This window comes from Manacus vitellinus, unplaced genomic scaffold, assembly GCF_001715985.3.
Source record: "Manacus vitellinus isolate BGI_N305 unplaced genomic scaffold, ASM171598v3 scaffold_96_pilon, whole genome shotgun sequence".
Classification (NCBI taxonomy): Eukaryota; Metazoa; Chordata; class Aves; order Passeriformes; family Pipridae; genus Manacus; species Manacus vitellinus.
Window position 1 is genome coordinate 35,245 of NW_021940901.1, and position 25,048 is coordinate 60,292.

A 25,048-nucleotide genomic window follows, 5' to 3' on the forward strand; every position below is an offset into this window, starting at 1 on the left:
CCCATTTCCCACAGCATGATGTGTGATGATGAGGAGGAGCCTTGGAGCGAAGCTGAGCAGGGCGGCTGCAGCACATGCCGCCGGGAACTTGCATTTCCCGCAGCCGAGATAAGCCGTGGGCCCGCATTTCTCTGCAGAGTTTTGAAACCTCCTGGAATCAGGCCCCGAGCCCATAGGTAGAGCTGTGCTGCTGCCCTGGACCAGTGCTTCAGAGTTCATGTTGAATGTACCTGCTTTTCCAAATTAGTGGCCTAGTTAGTGGAGGCTTTGTGGAGTGGGGACAGCGGGAATGTTACTGCAGTGCACCAGTTCTCTTTCTTGACTAAGCTTTTTCAAGTCAGATAGTTTTGTTGAATAAACTCCAGAACTTAACATGGGGATGTGTTCGTTGCTGTGTTTGTCATGACTCTTGTCATGACAAAACAAACTTGTCTTTCTATGTGAAACTTCTTCAGGGCTTTCTCCTGATCCTTGTTTTTTGTCGATGCCTACGTTTTTCGTTTTCTGATCTAAAATGTTGCTTGTGTAGAGTGATTTATGAATTAGGGCTCTAATAATACCACTAATAATTAGGGTCTAATCATACTGCAGAGACTCTTAAGACTGAATTGTGTTTCCTGTGGCTAGAACTGCCTCCTTTCCCCTTGAGTGAATAAGAGGCAACAGAGGTGGATTAGTTGCAAACTCCACTTAGTTCTCTATAACTGTAACAAGCATGATCTTTAAACTTGAGATCAAAGTCATAGAAAGAGAACTTTCTAAGGCTTTGTGCTGCACAGGAAAATCTCTGTGCAAGTGTGTGTGATTTCTAATTTTGATTGACTTTTATTATCCATCCTGCTCTTAGGTGTCCGTGGTAAATCCTTTCATTGAGAAAGTAACATGCATATGCTCTCATTTTCTGCATACTTCAGAGATCACCTATTCTTTCAGCAATTTGGAAGAGTCATAAAGGTTTATGTTTCTTTGTAACATGACTCTGATAAAATTTTCAGGGACAACATTTAGAGGAATACATTTCCACGTCTCAAGGAATAGTATCTACTGGGCAACCAGTTTTCTATTCTTTGGTCCAACTTTGGTCATAAGCAAGGTATATAGTTCCAGCATTATGTAATGCCTATAGGAAGTCTTCTTTGGTAGTCTTACTGGCAACTTATTATGTGACCAGTATTTGAAGTTATTTTATTAAAATTCATAGTTCACTCTACTTTCTTACTCTCAAAATGAGTCAGAATAGCAAAAGTCAGGGCAAGGACTGCTCATTTTACTTTGGTGGTATTGTACCTCAGCAGGAAGCTTGCCATCCTAGTGCCAGGGAGTTTTTGAGGGGTGTATACAAACCAGGAAATGCAGGAGCAGGAATGTTGACCAGTAAAATTCTGTGGTTTGACACTGAAGAACAACAGGAAAGATCTCCTTAGCAAACATATGAAATCTGACACTTTGAAAATGAAACAGTTGTTTGGTGTCACATTTCTCTGCTTTGGTGTTGGTGTGGTGTTTGCAGCACAGTGTGTTTGCTCCTTGTTCGAGATTCAGCTCATCAGCCTAGTTTGTCATGACTCAGACAGTTGCTACTGCTTCTGGACTGAGAACAAATGTCTGCCCCTGCTGCTTGTCAAGTCTCCCCTAACAGGGCTTTGTGGCCAGAGCCTAGGTAGTAGGAACGTTTCCTTGTTGCTGCTTCGTGTACCTCATCTTTTCTTGTCATGTACCTCCAAGTATCCCTATCCCCATTACAGAGTAGGTTCACTCCCAGCGTGAGGGGCTCTAATCTCAGGATTTCTCAAAGCTGAGAAGTCAATATTGCTGGATGGGAGACTTCTCTCACTATAGCAGCAGCAGTCTTGGTGGAAGAGGGAGGAAGGGAAGGTGGGGTTTAATTTTACACTTTTCTAAAAAAGTAATGGTAGTTCCTTTCTCCTGTCTGTTTCATTTTGTCGAGACTATGTTTTCCTCACAGTGAGTTTAGTATATATGCCATTCAAAACACTTCATGTGTAAACTGTTGCAGTCGGAGCTGCTGAGAGTGAACTGTTTCTCTGATGTCACAAAATCTTTTTTTTTTTATGTTCGATTGTAACCTCTTTTGTGTTGAAAATCTCGTAACCATTGTACTGCATATAAATGCATTTTTGATGTTTACTACTAAAATAACGTTCTTGTAAGTACAAGAAATTTACTAACTTAATTTCATTATGATTGCCTTAATTTTTTGAATATTCCTAACAAATTATCATGGCTCCTTAACAAGAGAGTAGAAAAAGTAGAAACAAACCTGGTTATTGAAAAAGCATTTTTCAGTTGGCACTTCCATTATTTATTCACCATGAACAGCTTTAAGCCTCTAGCCCCAAATGAACCTGATTGAAAATCTTTAAAATAAGCACCGTTTTGCACCTAATCATCTGAAATGTAATATGGATTCTTCTTCTGTATATAGCTTGCAAACTCAAGTCAAAATAACACAGGAAAACAAGACTGTTTTTTTTCCCCCCTATTTTACACACATCATACCAAAAAAGTGAGTGATGGGCCTAAGAGCAGACAAACTGTTCTGGTGCCAGAAGTTCAATCACTGTTTTCTATTTTGAATGTTTGAGAAAGCTGGCTGCATATTTTTGCCCACTATCAGCGTTGACTGTGGGTACCACTAGAAATGTAGTCCCTGGAGAGCTGCTCACATAGGGACATCTTGGTGACAAAATGTTACTTTTTTCTTGGTCTTATCTGTATTAGGTGGTCTTCTTATGCTACTGGTGTTATTCCTAGAAGACTGCTGTGGTCGTTAGTGTCTTTCAGTACTGCCTGGGGGCTGTGAGGTTGACTATGGGTTTCCCTCAGCACTGCATGTGGTCCCTTCCTTAAGGATGACTCACTTAGTCGTTTTATAAGGATCATGACACTTTCATTCATCCCAGCCACTCTTCATGACCAGCATTCCACCAGATGTCATTAGTAAGAAATTCACAGAGACTCTGTATAGATGGTGTTGGCTATCTGCATTCAGTTTTTAATTTCACTTGACATTTTTTATGAGTCCAGTTATTGAAAGTTGCAATATATAAATTATTTACTCCCTATTGCTTTAATTCAGGCACACAGTAATTCAGCTCAGAATCCTTTTTTGTTTCCCTCTCAGGGAAACGCTCAAATCTGAGAGCATACGAGCAAAATTAATACAGAAAGAATTAATTCTGACAAAATTTTATTCCTTAAGAAGAAAATATTTGGTTCAAAGTACTGGCTTCCATTTTGGATATATGTGGGAAATTCATCAGTGGTGGTAGTCAGGAAGGAGATCACCAAACTGTATTAGGTGAGAATTGGAATAAAAGAAGTCTCTGAAATCAAAACATAAAGAAAAATGCATGAAAATTAAGTGAGTTGGAGTAAGACCAGATATTGACATCTTAACGCCAGTTTGTAGTATGCTGGTCTTCAGAGCACTGTATTAAATTTGTAATACCTCCTACGTCAGGAGAACACATACATGTCTCTGTGACAAGATGTTTTTTTCCTTATAGCAACTAGATGCCAAATGTGGTTTTGAATGTGGGAAATTTCGGTCTTTGGCTGTCTTTGTTACAGGAAATCTTTAAGCTTCATTTTTAGCTGCTTTGGGATTACTTTCCTGAGATCCAGAGTATCAGGATAGCACACAAGTGAATAGTCCTGCCTCAAACCCTAATAAGAGTTTTTATCTCCTATCCCTTGAGTAAGGATAGTAGAATAGGTTATGTATTGACACAGTACTTTTGTAATGATAATACATTCATTATCAGAAAAGAGAAGAAAAAGTTCTGGCATAGGCTGTTTTGAAATTCACTGTGCTTTCACGAGTGGGTTTCTTACATGGTTGCTAGTTTGTTTCTTCTTGTCTGATAGTTATAACTTACTTAATTTGCTGCCTTTTACCAAGGCTTTGTAACTTATTGGTATTGAGATTATTTTATTACACTCAGCTGCAGTACAGTAAATTGCTGATATTTCTTCAAGCTTAAAAAAAATATTTATGGTTTGTTGGTTTTTTTTCTTCCTAGAAGATGACATTTCAAAATACTCTTCCTCAACTAAAGATAAAATCCCAGTGTCAGTTGCGATATAATTTTAGGGTCTACTTGTTTTCACTCAGGCAGTTTCAAGCTTATGTTCACTTTTCTGCTACAAATTATTAAAACTGTTCAAGGCTTTGGAGGTAGAAAAGTGGAACAGAAAGTTAAATTAGTTTAATTTCATTAGAAAAAAAATTAAAAGTCATTAAGAGCTCTTTAGTGACAGTTTGGATACTTTTGGCTGAGAGATTGGTTTACTGGAATAAAATTGATATTGTTTAAGAGCCAGACAGTGTTACATAAAAACCTGGACAGTTTACAGCATTTTTTCGACCAATAAGATGAAATCAGGATCAGTCAGAAAAGAAATCAGTTGGGGTAATTGAGGAATTGAGGAAAAGCGAGCATTACTGAACAATTTAGGACCAAATCTGGGATAAGGACTTTGTGGAAGATGGAAATCTCTAACAAAGGACAATAGATGAATTGCAGCATAGCTTGGGTTTATTCTGTCTTGCTGAAATTTACCTGTGCTGTGTCTAAAACAGTTGTCTTAAGAGAGAAATGATAATTTCTTCATGTATTAACTCAAAATAATGAAACCTTTCACACAGTAAGTAGAATTCTGAGAACAACGGTCGTTTTAGGGGGATATGTTATGCTCCGTGGTAGATGTTACAGGACTAATGAGAGCATTAAAGAAAAGGAGATTTAGGGCAGCATGGTAGAGGTGCTACTGCTCAAACTGCTGCTACTGTATGAGAAAATGGGATTAAGATTTCTTCTGTACTTTGCCAGAGTACAGGTTAATTAAGGTCATCTGGGCATGTGTCTGCAAAAAAACAAAGGAAGCCAGGTTATTGGATGTTATGTGTTTAAATCAAAATAATTTTAACTTCCATGGAAACATCATCCCTGAATTCAATGTCATGATAGACTCAGAAGGTATGTAGTTTAGGTCATTTAAACTCCTTCTCAGTTCTTTTTTTTAAAATGCCTATCTGAGTGCAACAGGTTGCTGTAAATCTGATCCACAAGCCACAAATGTTGAAACATGATTCTAACGGCAGCATTCCCCAAGAGGTTTCCTTGCAAATACTGTGAGATAATTTTGGAATGTGGCATTTTGTTATTAACTTAATCCTATTTCCCAGACCACCAATGTACTTCCAAATTTACCAGTTTATAAGCAAATTTATCTTTGGTGATTAAATGCAAAGCATTGCAAAGGTTTTTCTAATATTTTTTTCTTAGAGACTTGTACTATTTTTTTTTTATTTAGACTTATTTTTAAGTTTAAGAATCGGTTTCTTGCAGTTGAGGTAGAGAGAATATGCAATTTGAATTCCTATCTTGGGTGTTAACTTTAGTTAGCATTGTCCTGCAGTCTTTTGCCCTGAAACCTGTGCACAGACCCCCCAGAGTACTGCTCCTTCTACGGGTAGCAATAGTAGTTTAGATTTGTGGGACTCTGTTTCTTAGGACAAAAGATTTATTTATTATTTAAAAATCTTTTTTTTCCTAATAAGTTCTGGAAGGTTTTCTAAAGAACAGCTGATTTGATCTGTGCTTTCTGGCTGAACAAATATGATCCTAATCTTTTGAATGAAACCTGACAAATAAGCTCTTTGAATAAAAGGCTGATGGCTGAGTTTTCTTTGTCTTCACAAAGAAAGAATTAAAGAAAATAATGCAAGTTTTAGAATAATAATCATGCCTCTTCTGTTTGGGTTTTTTAAATTTTTATGTACTTAATGACAGAATTTTTAGACTTCTGGGCACTACCCAATGAAAAACTCTTCGCTAGTTGGTACATAGGTTACAAATCAACTGCTCTGCAGTACTTCATTTTATTTTGGTTGAAATATCTTGGATATCTGAATTATTGGGTGGCATTCTTATTTAGAGAAAAAGCTAAAAAATAAGGTACTTCTTCCTAATTTATGTCTTTACAGAAACTTACACTTTTCTCCACTAAATTGGAAGTGATTTAAAACATTTTTAACGTACATATTTTTAAGAAGGATCCTATTACATCATTTCACAGGTTTTCAGGTAAACAGATACACAGCTATCTAAGTTCAAGCTGCCAGGCACCCAGAGTGATGGTGTGCATATTTTAAATTTGAATTAACATAAGATGTAGAGTAAGTGCATTTGAAATTATTTTATTCAACAGGGGTGGGGAGGTTTTTTAGACAGCATTTATAAGTCTTTGTTTCTTGTAAAATTTTTGACAGCACACACCAATTGTCCTTCTTTTGGCTGGGAAGAACTTAGTTTTCTTCCTGATACAATGGTAGAGCGCTGTGTTTTGGATTTAATGTGGGAATAATGTTGATAACACACTGATGTTTTACTTGTTGCTGAGCAGTTCTTACCCTAAGTCAAGGACTTTTCAGTTTCCCATTCTCTGCCAGTGTGCAGGTGCACAAGAAGTCAGGAGGGAGCATGGCCAGGACAACTGACCCAAATTGGCCAAAGGGATATTCCATACCACAGTGTACCCAGTATGCAAACTGGGGGGGAGTTGGCCTGGAGCTCCCCATCACTGGTCGGATTGGGCTGGGCATTGGTCCGTGGGTGGTGAGCAGTGGTATTCTGCATCACTGCTCTTTCTCGGGTTTTATTCCTCTCTCTCTTTTTGTTATATCGCTTTTCATTTATAATTATTATTGTTATTGTTACTTCTACTAACTTTACTTCAATTATTAAACTGTTCTTAACCCATGGCCTTTACTTTTTACCAATCTTCCTTCCCATCTCACCAGTGCAGGAGAAAAGTGAGCGAGCAGCTTAGTTGCCAGCTAGTATTATACCACAGCACCAAGAGGTACTAAAGGAACAACAGGAAATATACTGAATTACTGAGTTTTGGACTTCCAATGTGTTGAATACTTGAGGTTTGGATTTCAATATTTGTAGATACTGCATTTTGGTATTTACAGAGGCTTAGTGTGAAAATCATTTACATTCATATAAATGTATCAGAGCAATTAATATAAAAGTTGTTAATTTAATAGACATAAAAAGTGGGATTAGCCAACCTGCTTTGGGACGTTTTTTCATTTAGAAGAGTCAGAGTTTTAAACTACCTGTAAATAAAATGTAGTTGAATATGTATTATTCCTTCTTGATTCAAAAGAGGGCAAACAAAATAATTGTGCCAGTGATCAGTAAGGGCACGAGCTTTCTGATACTATCTTTGCCATGTATTTCAAAAATGCTCTTCAGGCAGCGTATTTCATGCTGTATTTAGAATAAAACTAACCCTCTTCCTCTTCCCCAGACCTCTTGCTTCAGCTAATCAGTAGAATTTATTGCAAGCAGACAGGTGTTGATCACTCCAGCAGTAAGCATGGAAGAATGCCCTACATTCAGCTCCAAGGAGGAAACAGTTACTACCAGGAAACAGTTACTACCACATCTTTTCCTTACCTACTGCCTTCACTATAGATGTTTGTCTGAAACAGTGTTGGGTGGTCCCCTGTAAGGGCAGAAGTAGACATACCTCTAAATGAAAAACCTTTGAAATTAGCAGATCAGTATTCTTAAAATGCACTAGAAATATTTGATCTATACAGGGGAGAGCCATTCTCTATCTGGTTTATGTCATAGCCCCGTCTGGCTTACGTGTCTCGTGGAAAAAGACTGGTTCTATAGAAAACTGTCTGGAAGGTGCCAGTAGATTTTTCATCATTTAATGATGAAACAAGTGCATACCAACCTTCACCATTTAGAACTCCACAGAATTACTATGAAGAGTTTGAGCTCTGGTTTTAAGTTGCAAATATGTGTTTGTTGAGAGTGGAGCTTAAGTCCACAAATCATGCAGCCAGTAAATGTATCATAAAAGCTGATGGTGAGGTAAAGCTCCATGCTCGCATCTGTGTTATTCACAGCTTTCTTTTACTTGTGTGATTATGTCTGGAATTCATCTAAGGATAGATGGTTATTGAAAATGTGCCTGCTAAGGCTTTCTAGAAATAACTATCTCTGGCTGCTGATAGTCTAAATAATTTTATTTTTGAGTAAATATTTTCATATGGTTTGTGTTTACAAAGTGCAGATCATTCATAGTTCTAGAATGTGTTGTAAAAAAAACACCTTCTCAGCTAAAATGAGATAAATTTGTTCATTTAACTTTTAAAGAAATTAAAGACAGCCTTACCTGTATCTCATGAGTACAATTAAAAATAGCTTTTTGTCATGCCCTATAAAAGTTCATTATGTTTACAGGCTGTAATATTGAATGATATTATTTACCTTTGAAATTTCCTAGCTGGCTTGTGCCACTTGAATGCCTTTGTACAATCTGGTTTGTGCAGTTAATTGTCCCACATGGTCTGTTCTGTGAGGTAGCTGCTTCTTGATACATCAAATCCAATGGATGATTAGTTATGTTAGTTAATATATCTTGCCAGCATTGATATATGGCTACCCCCTACTGGAGTAAAGCTGGAGAAATTACAAGGACAAGATACCTTGGGGTACTTTTCTATCTATAGGTCATGTGATATTAGGTAATATCACCTCCATGAGCAAGTAAAGGAGCCCTCTAACCAGATGAGGCCTGTGGTGCTCTTCTGCTATGTACAGTCTTGCTTTTGCATTGGGATTTCATTTGTATGTTCTGTCCCATTTTTTCTTTCCATCCAAACTTCCTAGCTATGGGAAGCTGGTCAAAAGGATATTACTTTTTTTGCTCTTAGAGCATGATTCTTGAACTTAAACAACATTTTAGAAAAATATGGAAGTTGGCAAAATACTGAAAGAGTTACATTTGAATTTAGCTACTTCTGAATAGGCAGTAGAGGTTAATGGCAAGGCATATTTATTTGTGTGACATTAAAAATAAGGAAGCATAACTTGCTAAGAAGTTGAATTATGTAATTTAAGAAAATTATTTTGTACTACTTTATAGATAGGAAGAAATGAAAGTGACTGAAATGCTGAAGAGAGGGTAGAGTAGTTTGCAGTGTAATTTCATAATGGCTGTGGGTTGTTTGGGGTTTTTTTCCCAGAAAATCTCAATACATGTATTATTTTAAAACCACAATAGAAAGAGTCCACCATTATACAGTCAATGAAATTCCACTTTTAAGTGTGGAAGTTTTCAAGTTTTGACTCTTAATAGAATCACTTCTGTCCAGCTGCAGTATAACTAGGCACAGAAACAGAAACTGTTATACCTCCAAGTTCTAAGGTCTTACGGAAAAGGATTTGCCAGCCACTTCTAAGACTAAAATAGTCATAGAATGAAGATATCATTCAGGTTGGTAGGGACTTTAGGAGGTCTCTAGTATGACTACCAGCCCCAAATAAAATCAATATTAATTCAGATCAGATTGCTCAGTGTTTTGTCTTAGCCTTCAAGGTTGAAAATTCCACGACCTCTGTGGGTAACCACTGCTTAATTATTCTAACAGCCAATAGTTGATAGCTCTTCTGTTTCATTTCCCAAAACTGGTTTTTCAGTCTTCCACAGTGGAGTTGAGTAGTGGACTTGGCTCCATCATGCTTATATTCTTTTGACATAGAAGAACATAGGTTGGAAGGACAACAGCAGGTCAGCTAGTCTGACTTGATCAAACGAGGTCCAGTTAGAACACGTTGCTTAGGTTCTTACACAATAAAGTTTTTGCAAGTCATACTCCATAGGGGTCTGCCACCTGCTTAGTGCCTCCAGTAGCTCTCTCACTGGACTGCTCTGTATGTTAACCAGAGGACACCCTTCACAGTGAGGCCACTTTTGCCGTCAGTCCAGGGGAGAGTCTTTTCTTGCAGCCTCAAAGCCAGGTGGCTGTATCCCACCTCTGGAGCTGCATCTGAGTGAAGGCCTTTTCTATGCGGGGAGTGCCTGTTTCAGCCAATGCTGGGAACTGAGTCCTGTGCCACCTCAGGACCATTTTTTTGCAGTTCTGCACTGCCTTCAGCAGAGTTTCCTGCCCCCTTGCCATGCCAGCTGCCCTGTTAACTGCTGAAGTAATTATCTGAAATGGATAATTTTAGACATTGTTTTAACCCTCTCCTTCTTAAAAAAAAAAAAAAAGGCAAAACCAAAACAAACCAAAAAAACCCACTAAAACCTCAAAAATACTGCAGAATTCCATGGGGGAACAAAGGAACAAATCTTGGTTATGTGTCTTGTAATGGTTTTTACTTCCACATCACTTGCAGAAGAACTTAACTTGAACTTGAGTCTGTTTTGGTTATTGCTTAAAAACAGGCGATGTTGAGTAAGCATAGCTATTGATTCTTCTACAAAACAGAAGTATTTTTGTGAAGTAAAAAAAGATGTCATTCTGGAGCCTTTCAGTTTATCAGGTGGGTGTGGGTGTGTTAGAAGTACTTAAGAGTAAAGTCTGTTCTTTTTCTTAAAAAAAAAAAGAGGAAAAAATGCCCTAGCTCTTAATAATAAGCAAAAGTACCAGTGAAACCTTTTGTTAGTCTCGTTGCTATGCGTCATGTTGATAATTCCTAGAAGAATTTTGAATCCTGACACTGGTAGCAAAACAAGTGTTTTTCAGATCCCAGCATGTTGGACTAACCTTTTGAAAAGGTTATGATAGACATGCCAAAAAAAGTACAAGGGGATCTTATCAGCTTTTCACCAGGAAGGGCTTCAAGGACATAGATCTGACATGCAAAAAGTTTTTCTAATCTGTATTTCTGTGGCACCTGAGGGCTGGCACACGCTGGCTGTGAATAAATTCGTAAGAGATGGTCTTTCTTGCAAACATCAGAGTCTAGGTGAAGAGTACTGAAGCAGGGGAGAAAGGACTGACAACCAATAATGCTGAGGCATGGGAAGTCCAATCAGAATAATTCAAAGCTCTCCAAACAAGTGAAGAGCCCTTGTTCGGTGACTGCAATAGCTGCTCCAACTAGATTACAGGTTTTTTCCTTAAAAGCTATGGAGCAGAAAGACTGCAGTATCAAGAACATAGAATGACATGACTTGGAAGCATCTTTCAGAGAGGATGCTACCTTGTTAATCCTTGTTTGCTAATCCTTGTCCGCATTAGTGCAATTGTTTTTAACAGCAGGTGACAGCTGTGATTGCAGTGAAACTAGCACTGCCGTTTAGTTGTGAGCATAAAATAGGTCAAACGTGTTCTGTGCGTTCTTTGAAAGATAGACTAAGCCTTCTTCGTAAACATCTGATCTTACTTTGAAAAGCTAGTAAATCGTGTGTGTACATACACACATACATGCACACACACGTAACATTTTGGTACTGATGTCTTTCTTTGAGACCATCGAGGACTGGCCAGTGGTAATTGTTCAGTCAGGGCATACTATGTGATTCTATAGAACATTCATGCACAAGCACCATGAAAAACTTATAGAATAGGTATGGTATTAAGCCTAAATAATTTAAAGGCCTGCATTTGTTATAAACTTCTGCTGCCTAGGAGTTGGATGAAAAATTCTTCACTTGATTTTTCCCGTACAGTGTCCCATCTATTGCCTCAGCCCATTATCAATAAGTTAGGTAGGCTAAACAGAGTCTTCTGTGCAGTTGAACTTAAAATCAAGGATTTTTAATGCTGAATAATATTACCTAGAAAAATAGTACAACAACAGGATGCAAAGCTATTAGGAATTTTGATTTAATGAGCTGTGATTGGGCAGCTTTGAAAGAGCTTACCTTGCAATAATTTTTCTCTATAGTTCTCTTAGTTTTCTTGAACTGGCTGAAATTATACAGGGGTGCAGGGGTTTTTTCATAGAATAGTCCTATAATTTGAATTCTCCACAGATGTAGAAACCCTTTATATTTAGGTAAAACTTTAAGAGTGAGCTTGCGTGTTTGCGTTTATTGGAAATCACATCCTGATCTGCTCAGGGCAAATATGGATTTCTGTCAAATGTGAAAATTAGTGGCATGGACTCTTTTTTTTTTTTTTTTTTAAATGCAACCTTGCTTTTTGAGGATTGCGAGGCATACTGGAACAATTTTCTACAACAGCAGTGTGTCCTGAGCTTGTTAGAAACATTGGGAAGTGTGAAGGACCAGGAATCAGAATGGGGAAAATCTCAGAAGTGGAAAAAGATGTACAGTGATTGAAAGGACTTTATGATGCAGACTTAACAGTTGTTACGTGTGTACACATTGTATGCTTCCCCAGGGTTTGTATTTCCCGGGCGTGTTCACCTCCCTGCTCCTCTGTTTCTCTGCCGATTGGCTGGGGAGGCTGCAGAGAGGGGACAGCCTCCATTCGTCCCTTCTCTCCCCGGTTCCTCCCACGTTCCTCCCCCTTTTGCCCGTGTCCCTATCCTGGTTTGTCCCCCTGCTTGTCTGTCTCATGCTCCACCCTATGTTCTGGCCCTTTCCCCTCCCGAGCTGACAAAAGACGGTGTGGACGCGTGTATAGGGGATTCTACCTGCATCCCGCATTTGTGTCCCGGAGTCGTTTTGTGCCACGGTCCTCCCCCCCTTTTTCGGACCGCGGCAGGGAAGTCAATTTTCTTTTTAAAAATCCAAGTATCCTCAAAGGGTCTCTCTTGGCTTCCTCCATTGGCCATGCTTGCTACTCCTTTTCTCTTCCCTTCCCCCTCTTTCATCCAGAAAATCTCTGCAGCAGCAACTCATTGGGTGGCCAGTTGCCCTGTTTTCAAATCTGAGAAGTTTCTTGGAAACGTCCCAGCTTCGTATGATTTTGTTTCTGTTGGTATTCTCATTTGATCTAGTTCCTTGAACAGTGGCTTCTTACTGATTTTGGCTATCCTCAACTTTTTAAGTTAATTGCTTTTTCTTTAAAAAAATAAGAATTTTTTCATTATCTCTATTCAGATTTCTGATTTAAAGTGCTTAAAACAAGCTAATAAATACTTCCACTTATTTTATGTATTTAATTGAATTTTAATTCTTTTTCTGTCACACCCTTTTTTTTTGTGAGTTAAGATATTTGCCAGTAAAACAGATAGAAGAGCTAATCTCCAAGCACACCTGGACAGTAAAGTCAACAGTGCATGAGATTATAACTCATATGTTCTGAGTGTAGGTCTGTTTGACTTGGCTAGACGTGTTCTAAAAAATTATGTAATGAAAAACAAAATTCACAAAAGCTTGTTATGAAGACAGTTTTGAATATGATGCCATGATACAGATTTACCTCATCTTTGTATTTGAAAGAATGATTTGTATAGAAATCGTGCTGGAACACAGGCTCTGTAGGAAACACAAGAAAATGTTTAACCTTTTTTGTGTGCATTGTGCCAAGGCAATTTATGCTAATAAAACCATAATTAATTTAAAAGTAATGTTTTCTATGCAATAATTAAAATATTTTGTTTTATATGCTCTGTGCTTAAATAAAAGTGTACTACAAACTTAATGTATGTTTGATCATTGTTATCTTTAAATGAGACTATGTCATGCTTCAAGCTCTCACTGTTTGCTTCCCACGGAAAGGTTGTGGGGAAAAACTAAATTCAATTAATGTAATCTCAGTTTATTTTTTTCAGTATTAGTAGCAGCAGCTGTGAGTTTTCATATGCTGCCAGTAAGTTTAAAAGTATTCAACATTTATTTCTTCTTGACATTCTAGGTTTCTTGCACTGACCTCTTGGAGAGTGTATCATCTAACTTCTCTCATAATACTTGGAGTGCTAATTCTTCAGATCATGAAGGATTTGGTGTTCTCAAGGATAAAAGGTAAGACAGTGTACTGATAGAGTTCCATGCTTAAACACCTGCAATTTGGAGCATGTTATTTCATTACTAAAGCCAGGTCGATATTATGATTATTCTAAAAGTATTAGCTAATTTTAGAGAGGGATAATAGGTCTATGATGGTCTATTACCATTTTCAATGAAGTTTTGCTGTATTTTGTAGGAAGGGCATTAGCAGATTTCTTTTAGCATTTGGATGAGTATAGTTGGTATCACTGAACAATCATTCTTGTTTCTTAACTGCTAGGTCTGAAAATGAATTATTTTCTAAATTACAGAGTTTTCCTAAACATTCATACTTCTTCTGGCATTATTCTAATTATAACACTGTTGGAAAGTTTGGGACATCCAATATAAATTGGTCACATTTGTAAACAGATAGAGAAATTACCTGTTTTAGCACAGTTGAAATAAGAAGTGAGCAGTACTTTTTTCTACTTTATGCAGCATTTAGTTTCCAATGTGTATAAAGTTTTACGTGGATACAACCAGTTTTGAAAGTGATTTTGCATTTGTTGGCTGGGCTGGTGTTTAGAGGTTGTTTGGTTTTTTTTAATTCCTGTCCTGTATTTCATTACCATCTTGCAAATTCTTTGAGAAAATGTTCATCACAAGTCTGTAATTTTCATTCTTAGGAAGATTTTTTTCAAGTGTCCTATTTTGCCTTTTGTTCAATGTTGAATCCCATGCAAAGTGTTTGAAAAATCATCTGAACGTAGTACAAAAGCAGGAAATAGGTGTCAGAGAAGCGTGGCATTCCTCTTTGATGTACTAACACGTCATTTCTGACTTCCAAAGCCTGTTGTTCCCTGCGAAGTTATGGCAATTATTTGCAGCCTTTTCTGAAGCATGATTTATTCTCATTGCCTTTTCTGGGAGTCTTGGTTACCATTTTGTTTCCTGCTTGACCATTACAAGCTCAGAGGCCAAATTGTAAAGCTTAGCAGAAATTAATTTTTTAGGCTCTGCGTTGCATAAATCACCACAAACATTGATTACCTCAGTAGTGGGAAGGTAATGATTTAGGTAAATTCACTCTTACCTGTAATTAATATTTTTGTATTGACCCAATTCAAGATGCACCGCTCTCGTGTCTGTGTGATTATTTAACCATTCATTATAGAAATGAGGCTAGGAAGACCTGTATTTCCCAGCTTACAGAATGATTATTTACTGTAACAATAATCTTTAGTAATAATCTTTATCTTTGATGTCATGATACACAGAGTTGAAGAACAATCAGGTTCTTGAAGTAACACAGTAGAAGTGTTAGTGACTTGAAATCAATGAAGCGCCACTCCAAAAAGCAGAAAAAAGTTCTTCCCAAAGTAACACTTCTGTGTAGCTGCTTCACACTTCCAGCCAACCACTAGATGGCAAGACTATTACAGATTCATAAGGAATGTAGAAAGTGGTAGATGTTGACAGTGTGTAGATGTAAAGCATAAGTTATGCTGGTTATCTTCTTCATGACATCCTTCCACGTGGAAATGTAGCCATAGAAGATACTGATTTTTCCATTTTATGTTTTTTACTGGTATATTAAGTTTACAGAAAGCAATTCAATAACTGTTACTGTAAGTTAAGATACCCTTCCTGTTTGACTAATACAGACATTTCCATAGTAATTTTGTCTCAATTTTGAACATTCTTTAAGAATAAAGAAAAAAAAAATATTCTTTCTGGTTTACTGCATGGTGTTTCATCTTACGTTCCTACAATTGCAGGTGCAAAGCTTTGGAGGACCATCACTGGCAAGTAGGTATATTATTTTTAATACATTGGTTATTTAATACCTAATTTTTTTATAGTTAGTCTGAAATTTAAAAAAAAAAGCTATTTTCCCTCAAATTACAACCAAATTATTTTGATCCTACCATCTTTTCTAAGTTTATTACTGTTTGTTCATAGTTTTTAATAACTTATTTTTTTCCTGATTTGAGTTATATTAAAGTATATAGTAGTATATCCGAATACTTCTAGAAATGCTTTTCCTTACAGCAGGGTTATCATGCTTTGTGTTTTCTGGGAATTGGTGTTTTCTTTCAAGTAGGGAAAAATACTGTCTTGGTCAAGGAGGTAACTGTTAGAACTTCATTATACCAGTTCTGTTTAGAAGTAGATAAGCTTGCTGGGGTTTCCCTTTAAATCAGCACAAGTAATTGATCATTATAATTTCAAATAAACATTAGTTGATATCCATATGAATAAAATGGATCTGAAATCTGTTGACTTGCCATTGACCTGTCTCAGGCAAATGTTTATATTGTTTTGTTAGAGTAGAGTATACAATTTATTTAATTTGTTGGCAGTATAATCAGTGTCTCTACATGATTTACAGACAATCCATTTGCAGAATAAAAGTCTGTACATTTAAGGTTTTATTCCTCTAAACAGACCGCTAGGAATTATTATATATCTGATGTCATTTGAAAGCTTTTCCATTAGTACACTATTGTATTACACCCTGACACTGAAGAAACAGTAATGTAAAGTTGAAAAGGGGAAGATGCAGGGTTTTATTCTCTGCCTAGAGATAGATACCTTTTCTACAGGTATGAAATATCTTCAGACCTTCTTATGAACATGAAGTGGAGCTGTATGGAATTCGTGCCAGGTTAGGTCATGAACTGAGAAGCGTAAAATGCTTCTTTTACCATAGCTAGTGCTACTTTGTGTATCTGTGTAGACTGTCAGTGCTTCAAAGATATTAATTGAGAAACCATTGCTATGACACAGTAGATTAGTGTGATTTGTGTTTCGTTTCTTCCTCCTGTTCTTTGTGAGAGAACTTTACATAAAATTTACTATCTTTTGGTGTTTGACATCTGAATTTGCCTGTCTGTTTATATTCAAGAAGAGGAAGGCAAAGAAAATTGCTTGTGGAGTGGAAGGAAACAGGTTTTTGACTGGCTTTTATTTCTGTGAGAAATAATTCTGCGGTCTGAGACTAGTTTTTTCTCTTACTCCGTAATTCATCAGATTCCCAAACCAGAAGAGTTGATTTTTTTGAAAAGGCTATAAATAGTACTTTAAATATCTTGGATTCAGTTTTTCATGTGTCCAGAATCTTGGACTTGATTTGCTGTTCTGTGGGAAGACAATGCAGAGAGTGGAAAAGAGAATTTGATGAGCTCACCATAGCTTATGCCATTGGGTAATATAATACAAGTACTGCATGTCTCTGTGTAAAATAGTTTGCAATGGGTAGAACACAAAGTCAATCCATAAGTACATCTAGCCCAGTATCTGTTCTCTGAAGGCATGCAGCCAGGAGAAACATGACCTTGGGTAGTGTATAAAAGCAGGACAAGCTTGCAAGGTACTTCCTCTGGTGTACTTTCCCAGCAGCTTCCAGTTGAACCTTCCTCCCCACCCCCATCCCAAGCTGTTCTAAGTGGACTGTCAGTGAATTTGCCTCATTGCTTTTGTTCTTAAAAACTTTTGCTATTTACAACATCCTGTAGCCCAGATATCCACAGCTGAACCATGTACTTTGTGAACAGTCTTCTGTTTGTTTACTGCTTATATAATAGTTTCTTAATCTCTTCCTACATTTTTTTTACATTGGAAGAGATACTGAGCAATCATTCTCTATTAATATTCTTCAACAAGCTTCTATCCTGTCCCGTTTAGTTCATGACTACTTAATTGTTCCTAAAATAGAAGTTCTCCATAGTTTTTATGTCTTCATTGTGCTTTTCTGCACTTTTCTTCCATTTCTGTTATCCTTTTTGTCAGGGGGACAGAATTACAAATAGCATTCAGGGACACCCTTGGACTATATGTCAGCACAAGAATGCCCTCTCTTCTTTTCTTGATAAATCCCAATGCATGGTTGACTTTTTTAGCCTCTACTGAGCTCTGAATTGATGTTTCCATCATTTCAAGATTATGTTCCTGAGTAGTAAAGATCAGCTTAAAGCCCATGTGACTTTAAGAGGGTTTTTTAAACTCTGAGAATCTCTTCTTGTTTCATCTGCCTTTTTGCAAGCAAATCACATGATAATTAATTAAAGTTATGCAGTTCCTTGCAACTGGTCTCTGTCTTTACCAGAATAATTTCTCTCATATCCCATTACTTCTCAGACTCCATAAGAGCAATTGATAAGAGAGCTTGTTGAAAGCCTTCTCAGAAATCCAGATGAATTTTTGTGGCCATGAATGTTTGTCTACAACAAGCAGGTTGGCTCTTTGAAAGGACCTGCATGTCCTTTGTTAGTTTTCCACAGTTTGCACAGAGCAGAGATGAGTCTTTAGTGATTTGTATTTCTATGGCTCTTGAGCACCTTCTCTAAAAATAGATGTTGCTTTAGACACTTCACAGCCCTCTGGTGTGAAGGCAGCTTTAAGAGAGGTTGTTTAACATAAATGAAATTTCAACTGTTGCACCCTAGCTTTCATTTATAACTTTTATAAGTTCCCATAAAGACTTTGCATTTGTTTACACTGTGAGTGGGTGTTTGGATTTCTTTTTTTTCTTTTCTTTCTGAATGCTAACATAAATGTGCCTGTTGATTGTGTTGAAATTGGAAGAACCGCTGTAAGATGTTGAGGCTGGGCGTGTGGTTGCTTTTCATTTTACTCAGAACTGTGTATGAAAAGCTGTCTTCAGGTTATCATATGTAAGCAAGATGTGCCAAGTGTATCCCCATACTCTCTGTTTACAAGAAACGCTACTCAGCAGAAAATCACCTGCTCTTAGATAACATACAGAGAAGAAATTTAGTAGATCTGTGGTACTTGCAAGGAGAGGCAGTGCCTACTCTAATAGATGCCTATTCTAATAAATTAAACATGTTTATGATTGTTTTTGAGCATCGTGACCCGAGGCATAAAACACCTGCATCCATAGAATTTAACTGCCTTACGTTCCATATGGAATGGCCCTGTGCAGGCAGGAAGGGATTCCTGGTCTGTGTCAACTTTGTAACTACTTTGAGTTGTTTTGGAAAGTGCCTAGTTGGCGTGTGCCAAAACTGTGCTAAGAGCTATTTTAATGATTGAACTGCATAACTAGTGCCTGGCAGCATTGCCACACACAGTTTGGTTTTTTAAAACAGACATAGTCAGAAAGTAACAAATTATCTGAACTGACTCCTCTCCTGCCTTACCTTTGCATTATTCTGGTTTTGAAAATTTCTATCAGTCAGTTGCTATTGCACTATGATGTTTGATAAATGATGGCACACTTGGCATGTATTTAGTAGTGAAATTGTATCCTTTGCGCTATTATTTTTGGAAGTAAAATGTGTTGATAATTGGAGGATGAGTGACTGATTATCACTGTTCTGCAACTTGTATTTTTTCAACATTCACCTGCATTGTGTATCTCTCCTACTGCACATACACTCCAAGTACCAGAAATCAAAGTACTTCAATGAAGACGCTGTTAATTTGTGGCACTTGTTTTTAGTCCTCCTTGGTCTTAGTTGAGCACTGCTGACTAGTTAGAGCAAGCGTAGCCTCCTTTCTTTTTCATTGCCATCATTCAAATGCAGAATTCTAGTTGTCTCCCATGTAAAATGTGTATATATAAGAAGACCTGTGCTTCTATTTCTAATGGAGTCATTTACTACTATTTAAGTTTAAAATTTTCAAACTGAAGCAAGATAAGATCTCATCCTGAATCTTCCTCAGTTGAAGCAGGCTCCTGTAGGACCTTTTTTTTTCCCCTGAATCTTCTTCTGTTTCTGAGGAACTCCTGTGCTGATATCTTGCCTTTTAAAAAAGGGTTAAAGGAACTGTGGAAAGGGTCACTTGTTAAATTCCTCTTTTTCACTATAAAGCTGTTTTATTTCTTCATATCCTAGTGAGATTTATTTGAAACCTGATGCTTCTCTAGTTAGTAGACTTATTAGAATATGCTCAGGACTTGTGGCACACATTCATTTCTTGTGTGGTCAAATTTAAGAAGGTCAAATTAATATTAATTCAAAATTATCCTTTTATAGCAAGCCTAAAATAATCAACTGCAGCCTGAGAAGAGACTAGCAACAGTCCTTTAAAATGGCCATCGAAGAGTGACTGAAGAGAATAAGACAGAAAAAAAGGAGTTAGTGCAGCTGACAGCTCTGCATAGCTAGTTTTCAGTTCCCCATTATGTTTTATCATTTTCTTCAACTAAAACTATTGACTTTTAGGAAGAGCCTTTCCTGACCAGTGGTGGTTTTAGGCTCTCTACTGGCACTAGTGGCTGCATCAGCTGCACAGACTGCAGCAGGTGTGCAGTACTTACTACATTATTATACACTAAACATTTTGAATATCACTCTTTAGGCCATGAAAATAAGTCCTGAAACAGTTCTCCTGGCCTCATAGTTTGACAGAAAGTCTTTTTATTGCCAGAGCGGGCTTTTCCTCCCAGGTAGACTTGCGTGCTCTCCTGTGGTCCCAATAAGAGGGAAAAATAAGGAGGTGCAGCACCATGAACAGCATGTCTTCTTCACTGCCACTCATATAATCAGATCGATCGAGATTTAGACTCCTGTAAGAAGAAACAGGAACATTACAAGACAAAAAGGACTCTCTTTGGTTGCAGCTTTTAACTTGCAGCTGTCTTTATTGCAGCAATTTAGGACTTGATGTTGAAAACCATGGGTTAATATTAAAGCTCTCTTGAAGCTTAGTCGTTATCCATCTGGTTATTTCTGAAATAACAGCCTTCACTAATAGAATGTTACATACACACAGGTTGTTGTCCAAGCCCAGGACATTCCTGTTTCTCCTCCCTCCTCCAGTCCCTTCTTTTTGTATTCCTTTTATGAGAGTTAACTGTGGTGATACTTGCAGACTCCCAGAGCTGTCAAAGTTGCTGCTTGCTTCCAGGGTAGCGTTACTGTTTGGTAGGTAACATCCATTACTGGGTCAGCAAGTGCTATATCCCTGTTGTGACAAATCAGCTACAAATTCAGGTCATAACTTTCCAAGACCTGACTTCATCTTTCGACCTACATAGATTGCACACTTGCATCAACCCAGCTCGTAGACATTTGTATGCATTGCAATAGTCAGTGCACTCTGAAAAACAATCTTCTATGCTAGCACCGTTCAAAGCTTGACAGACTTCAAATAATGTGTGGCTATTTTTTTTTTTCAATAAGGAGAAGAAAAATTTTTTGAACCTAATCATAACTCCATAATGCACTTGTGCAAAATGATACCTGATATGTTCCTGAGAGCAATGAAAAAACTCTTCATGTTATACCTAAAAATAAATGAGACAATGCCCCTTTTCATCTAATTACCGTGCTTCATTGATTATGTCCAAGGCTTTATATACCTCTGATTTGCATATACTTTGCCTACTGGGTTTGCTTAACACAATCTGCAGGTCATTTGCCTAAGTATTTCTGACATAGTCTGCCTAGTCTTATTTCATGATCAATGGAGAAAGAGTTGAAATACTTTGTGAGATACATATCATGATTTATTTCTTCCTAAATGAAATGTCTGTAGTCTGGTCAGGTACATTGTGCCTTCATGGTGACTATTTGTTTCCCTTGAATGTATACAGTAACCCTAGGGTGTCGTTATTCCCTCTTGATCTGAAGACCTGTCTGTTTTAAAGATGCCATTGACTGCTGCTCATGGCTACAATAAGAAGCTGAGTCTTGCCACAACATGCTGATGTACCAGTCCACAGCAGTAACTGCAGGGCATGGGGACTAGATTTATTTACCTCTTTGTGTATGTAACCAATTTCTCTGAAATGAGTCTCAGGCACATGTGTGATTGTGTATTCAGATCACTCTTGAGACATCAAGGATATACTGCTTAATCATATCTCAAAAAAAAAAAAAATCTCCTCTCCTTCAGGGTGTTGCAAGAGATTTCTTTGCGGATGGGTGGATTAGGAACTAAGAGGTCTTTTTCCATTAGGAACTCAGGATCAAGGTTGTAATGGGAGCATTTCTCTTTCGTGTTTGTTAATCCATTTCCTTGATGTTGTAGATAGGAACAAAGCTCATGTAAGCCAAGGCCAGTCATGTGGGCCAGTCAATACCAAAACACGGCACTATTGGTACCAGTTTCTGTTGCACAGTCCTTTAGTATTGTTTTGGTCATCCAGACGAGATCCATTCTTCACATGGCCCTACACAACTGCATGAAATCTGGTAACAGACTGAAGAAAAAACTTCCTATGGACCTACAGGAAGGCAGAGGGCAGAATAAAGTCTGAGAAGATAAACAGATAAAAATAGGCTTCAAAGAGCAAATATTTCCTTCTTCACTTATTTCAGTTTGATCTGAAGGCATCTAGTATACTCAAAGACTTCCACTCTTGTCATTTCATAGTGTTTGCTGTTCTGTTCATTTCAGCTCGTATATTCATATGTTTGTGTTGGAATATATATATATATGGCTGAGTAATGTACCTCAAATAATTCTACTTTAAAATATGGTTCTCCCAAAAGCTCTTAATATAAAAAAGTGGTTGTAGTCCTTCAGCAAGTGGATGCATACTTGTGGAAAGCGAATGGAAACTGAGTTTTATTTGCAGTTTAAACCTATATTTTATTTTTTCAGTAACCACTGTACTGTTCAAATACCAAATTGTAGTGTAATTTTTCTTCATTTTATGTAATGCTTTGTCACAACTCAGCTAGTAATATGCATGGTGGGGTTTTTTTCCGAATCACAAAGGCACTTTATACATAAATGATCAAACCTTCTGCACATTGCAGAAAGAATTGTCTCCATTGCAAAAACTTCTTGATGCTTCCTTTTTTTAATTTTATTTTTTTTTATAACATGTGACTTCATTCCTGCTTTGTGGCTAGTTATTTCCAAACTGTTAACTCATTTCTCAAGTAATGTGTTTTCCAGGGTTTGTTTTTTTCTATTGATAAATGATGAAATCAGCATTCAGGTAAAGTTTTGTGTATTCATTTTCTTACAGGAACAAAAAATAATACTCAGTAGAAATGCTGTAACTTTGGCAAAAGTGTCACACTTAGTCTGAAGACTGTTTAATACATTTTAGTATACACTTACAGAGAGGCTGGTGGTTGGTTGCTTCTTTTTTGTGTCAGGGGAGGGGAAATGAAGGAGATGGCACAGCCTTTGTCGGTGTCATATATCTCACTGGTAGAAATAGTTGGTTTGTAGTGCATATAACCAATTTCTTCTCACAGAGGGTCATTTGCAACCTTTTGAAGTCAGGCCTTCTATCTGTGGTTCTTTAGTAATTTGGTTGTAGCTCAATTCTGCCTTAGCCATCACAAGGCGTTTTCTCTCTTCCTTGTCCCCAAAAGCTCAACTCACCTTTTGGTATGGAAGGTGCACAGAAGAGATGAGGAGAAAATGCTAGAATGGTCCATCCTCTTTACAATCTTCAGATGAATACTCCTCTTTCTGTAAGCCTTATTTGCCTTCTGTCCCTATTAGTTAAATATGAAGGTTAAGTATTATCTTGGCTGCAAGAAAAGAGTAACTTCTTAAGAAGTAAGGGCAGAAACAAAGGACCAGCAGAATTGTTTAAGTGTTTTTATACAAGGATATATTCCATCAGCACTGTTATATTTTCACAAACTGTCATAATTCATGTTTGAGTATCTGTGTTGCTTTCCAAGCATGGTGGTCAAACTGAGGTCTTACCAGTATCATGTAAAAGAGATGACTTGTGTTGTATATGGTAAATGTCTTGTAAATGCATTCCAGGCATAGATGTATTTTTTTTAAGACTTTCAAATAATGCAGGTAGCTTATATTCTGTTGGAAACATTCTTCTTTTTCACTGCACTGGTTGCGTACTAAGTTGTTTCCCGTTTTGCATTTGTGCACTTGGCCTGTCAAATATAGTATGTCCCTGATGAATTTGGGTAGTAGATTGCTTCATGCCATTTTCCAGTCTGAGCTATGCTTAGAACCCTTGGATTCTATCCTTTACAGTGTCTGCCACTCTTCCCAGATCATTGCCACTGACTCATCCAAAGGATTAGTGCAGATACTGAATGAAAATGCTAAGGACATATTGATCTCATATAATAAGACACTTCTAATTCCTTGCCCTTTGGTATAGCTTTTCAGTTAAATGTGAAGTTACTTTATGGGGATTGCATATATGTTGTAATTTTGCAGTCTGCTATTGAGTCCTATAGCAAAATTCCAAAAGCATTGCAACAGTTGAGATGGATGCTTCCATTTTTTTCTTCAGGACAGGCTGTTTACTTTTCTAAAAGAAATATGCCTTCTTTTTTACTTTTTTGGATACTGAATAATCCTCATTGACTGCTTTAAAAGCTTCCGAGCTGTGCCACTAATTTACTTACTATCTCTCCAAGTGTCCAAGTGAGAGCAGTTTATCTGAAGTTGCTTAGATAGCACTATTTTTTCTAGTTTAAACTTTATACATCATAATTCTTAGAGAAATTTATTAGTCTCTTAATTGTCCCACAATCCTGTCCTTTCCTCTAGCCCATTGGTTAGTTGTGATCAAAACTATCCAGAATTATTTTAAACTTTTTATTATATTTAGAGAGCTCTGAAACAATTCCATATTGTATATTTTGGGGTTGCAGTACTGAGATACTAGGGAATCATTTAGAAGATCTCTGTTGTGTACATCTGGGAATTTTTTTTCTTCTGTTCTTCTGATAACAGAAGTGTTCTTACAGAAATATCTAATCAAAATTTCAAGATGCAGAAGAACACCTCACATAATCTGATTTTGACAGTTGTTATTTGATCTTGCTAATCTCTCATAGGCAATTTCAGTAATCTTTTCTAAGCATATTGTTTGAAAGTTTGTGTGTGTGTATATTGTTTGTATATTCTCAGGCATAAACAAATTTAAAGTCAGATGGAGTGATTTCATTAAACAACTCAAGGTGATTTCATGTGAAGGCTTCAAAATTTGCTTATACTTAGCATTATGATTGAACTCGATGATATCTTAAAAGCCTTTTGCAACATAAATGATTCTGTGATTTCACCAGTTTACCTCCATGTTGGAAAAAGGGTCATCTGGGCACTGTGAGACATGTATTTTTACTATGTTTAAATAAACTAGGTTTGAAATACTTTTTTTTTTAAATACCTTGTTCAGGTGAAGTCACTGCATCCATGATTAAATGTGTGAAATAAATACCTGACATAAGTGCAGTCTTTGCAAACTGCAGGGTATGCTGCTTCCTGTGCAAAAGTGACTCAGTAATTAATTTCCTTTGTTACTCATTGGTAAAAATTAAATGCTACACTCAGTTCAAAAATGCTAGCCCTGTGATGATAGGAGGATGGAAATACAGCCTTTGTTCATCATCTTTTGTTTAAACATAAGGCATTTTTTCTTCAGCACTTTTTAACA

The 25,048-nt window shown here is 37.1% G+C and overlaps 1 protein-coding gene across 1 annotated transcript in view; it reads left to right on the top strand.

Moving 5' to 3' along the window:
- RETREG1 (reticulophagy regulator 1) overlaps positions 1–25,048 on the top strand; it is a 65,393-nt gene continuing 40,345 nt past the window's right edge. The window contains exons 1-3 of the mRNA XM_018086486.2: positions 1–176; positions 13,616–13,722; positions 15,468–15,498. Of these exons, the coding sequence (XP_017941975.1) occupies positions 16–176; positions 13,616–13,722; positions 15,468–15,498 (299 nt within the window). The 5' untranslated portion in view covers positions 1–15. The remainder of the gene's footprint in view (positions 177–13,615; positions 13,723–15,467; positions 15,499–25,048) is intronic.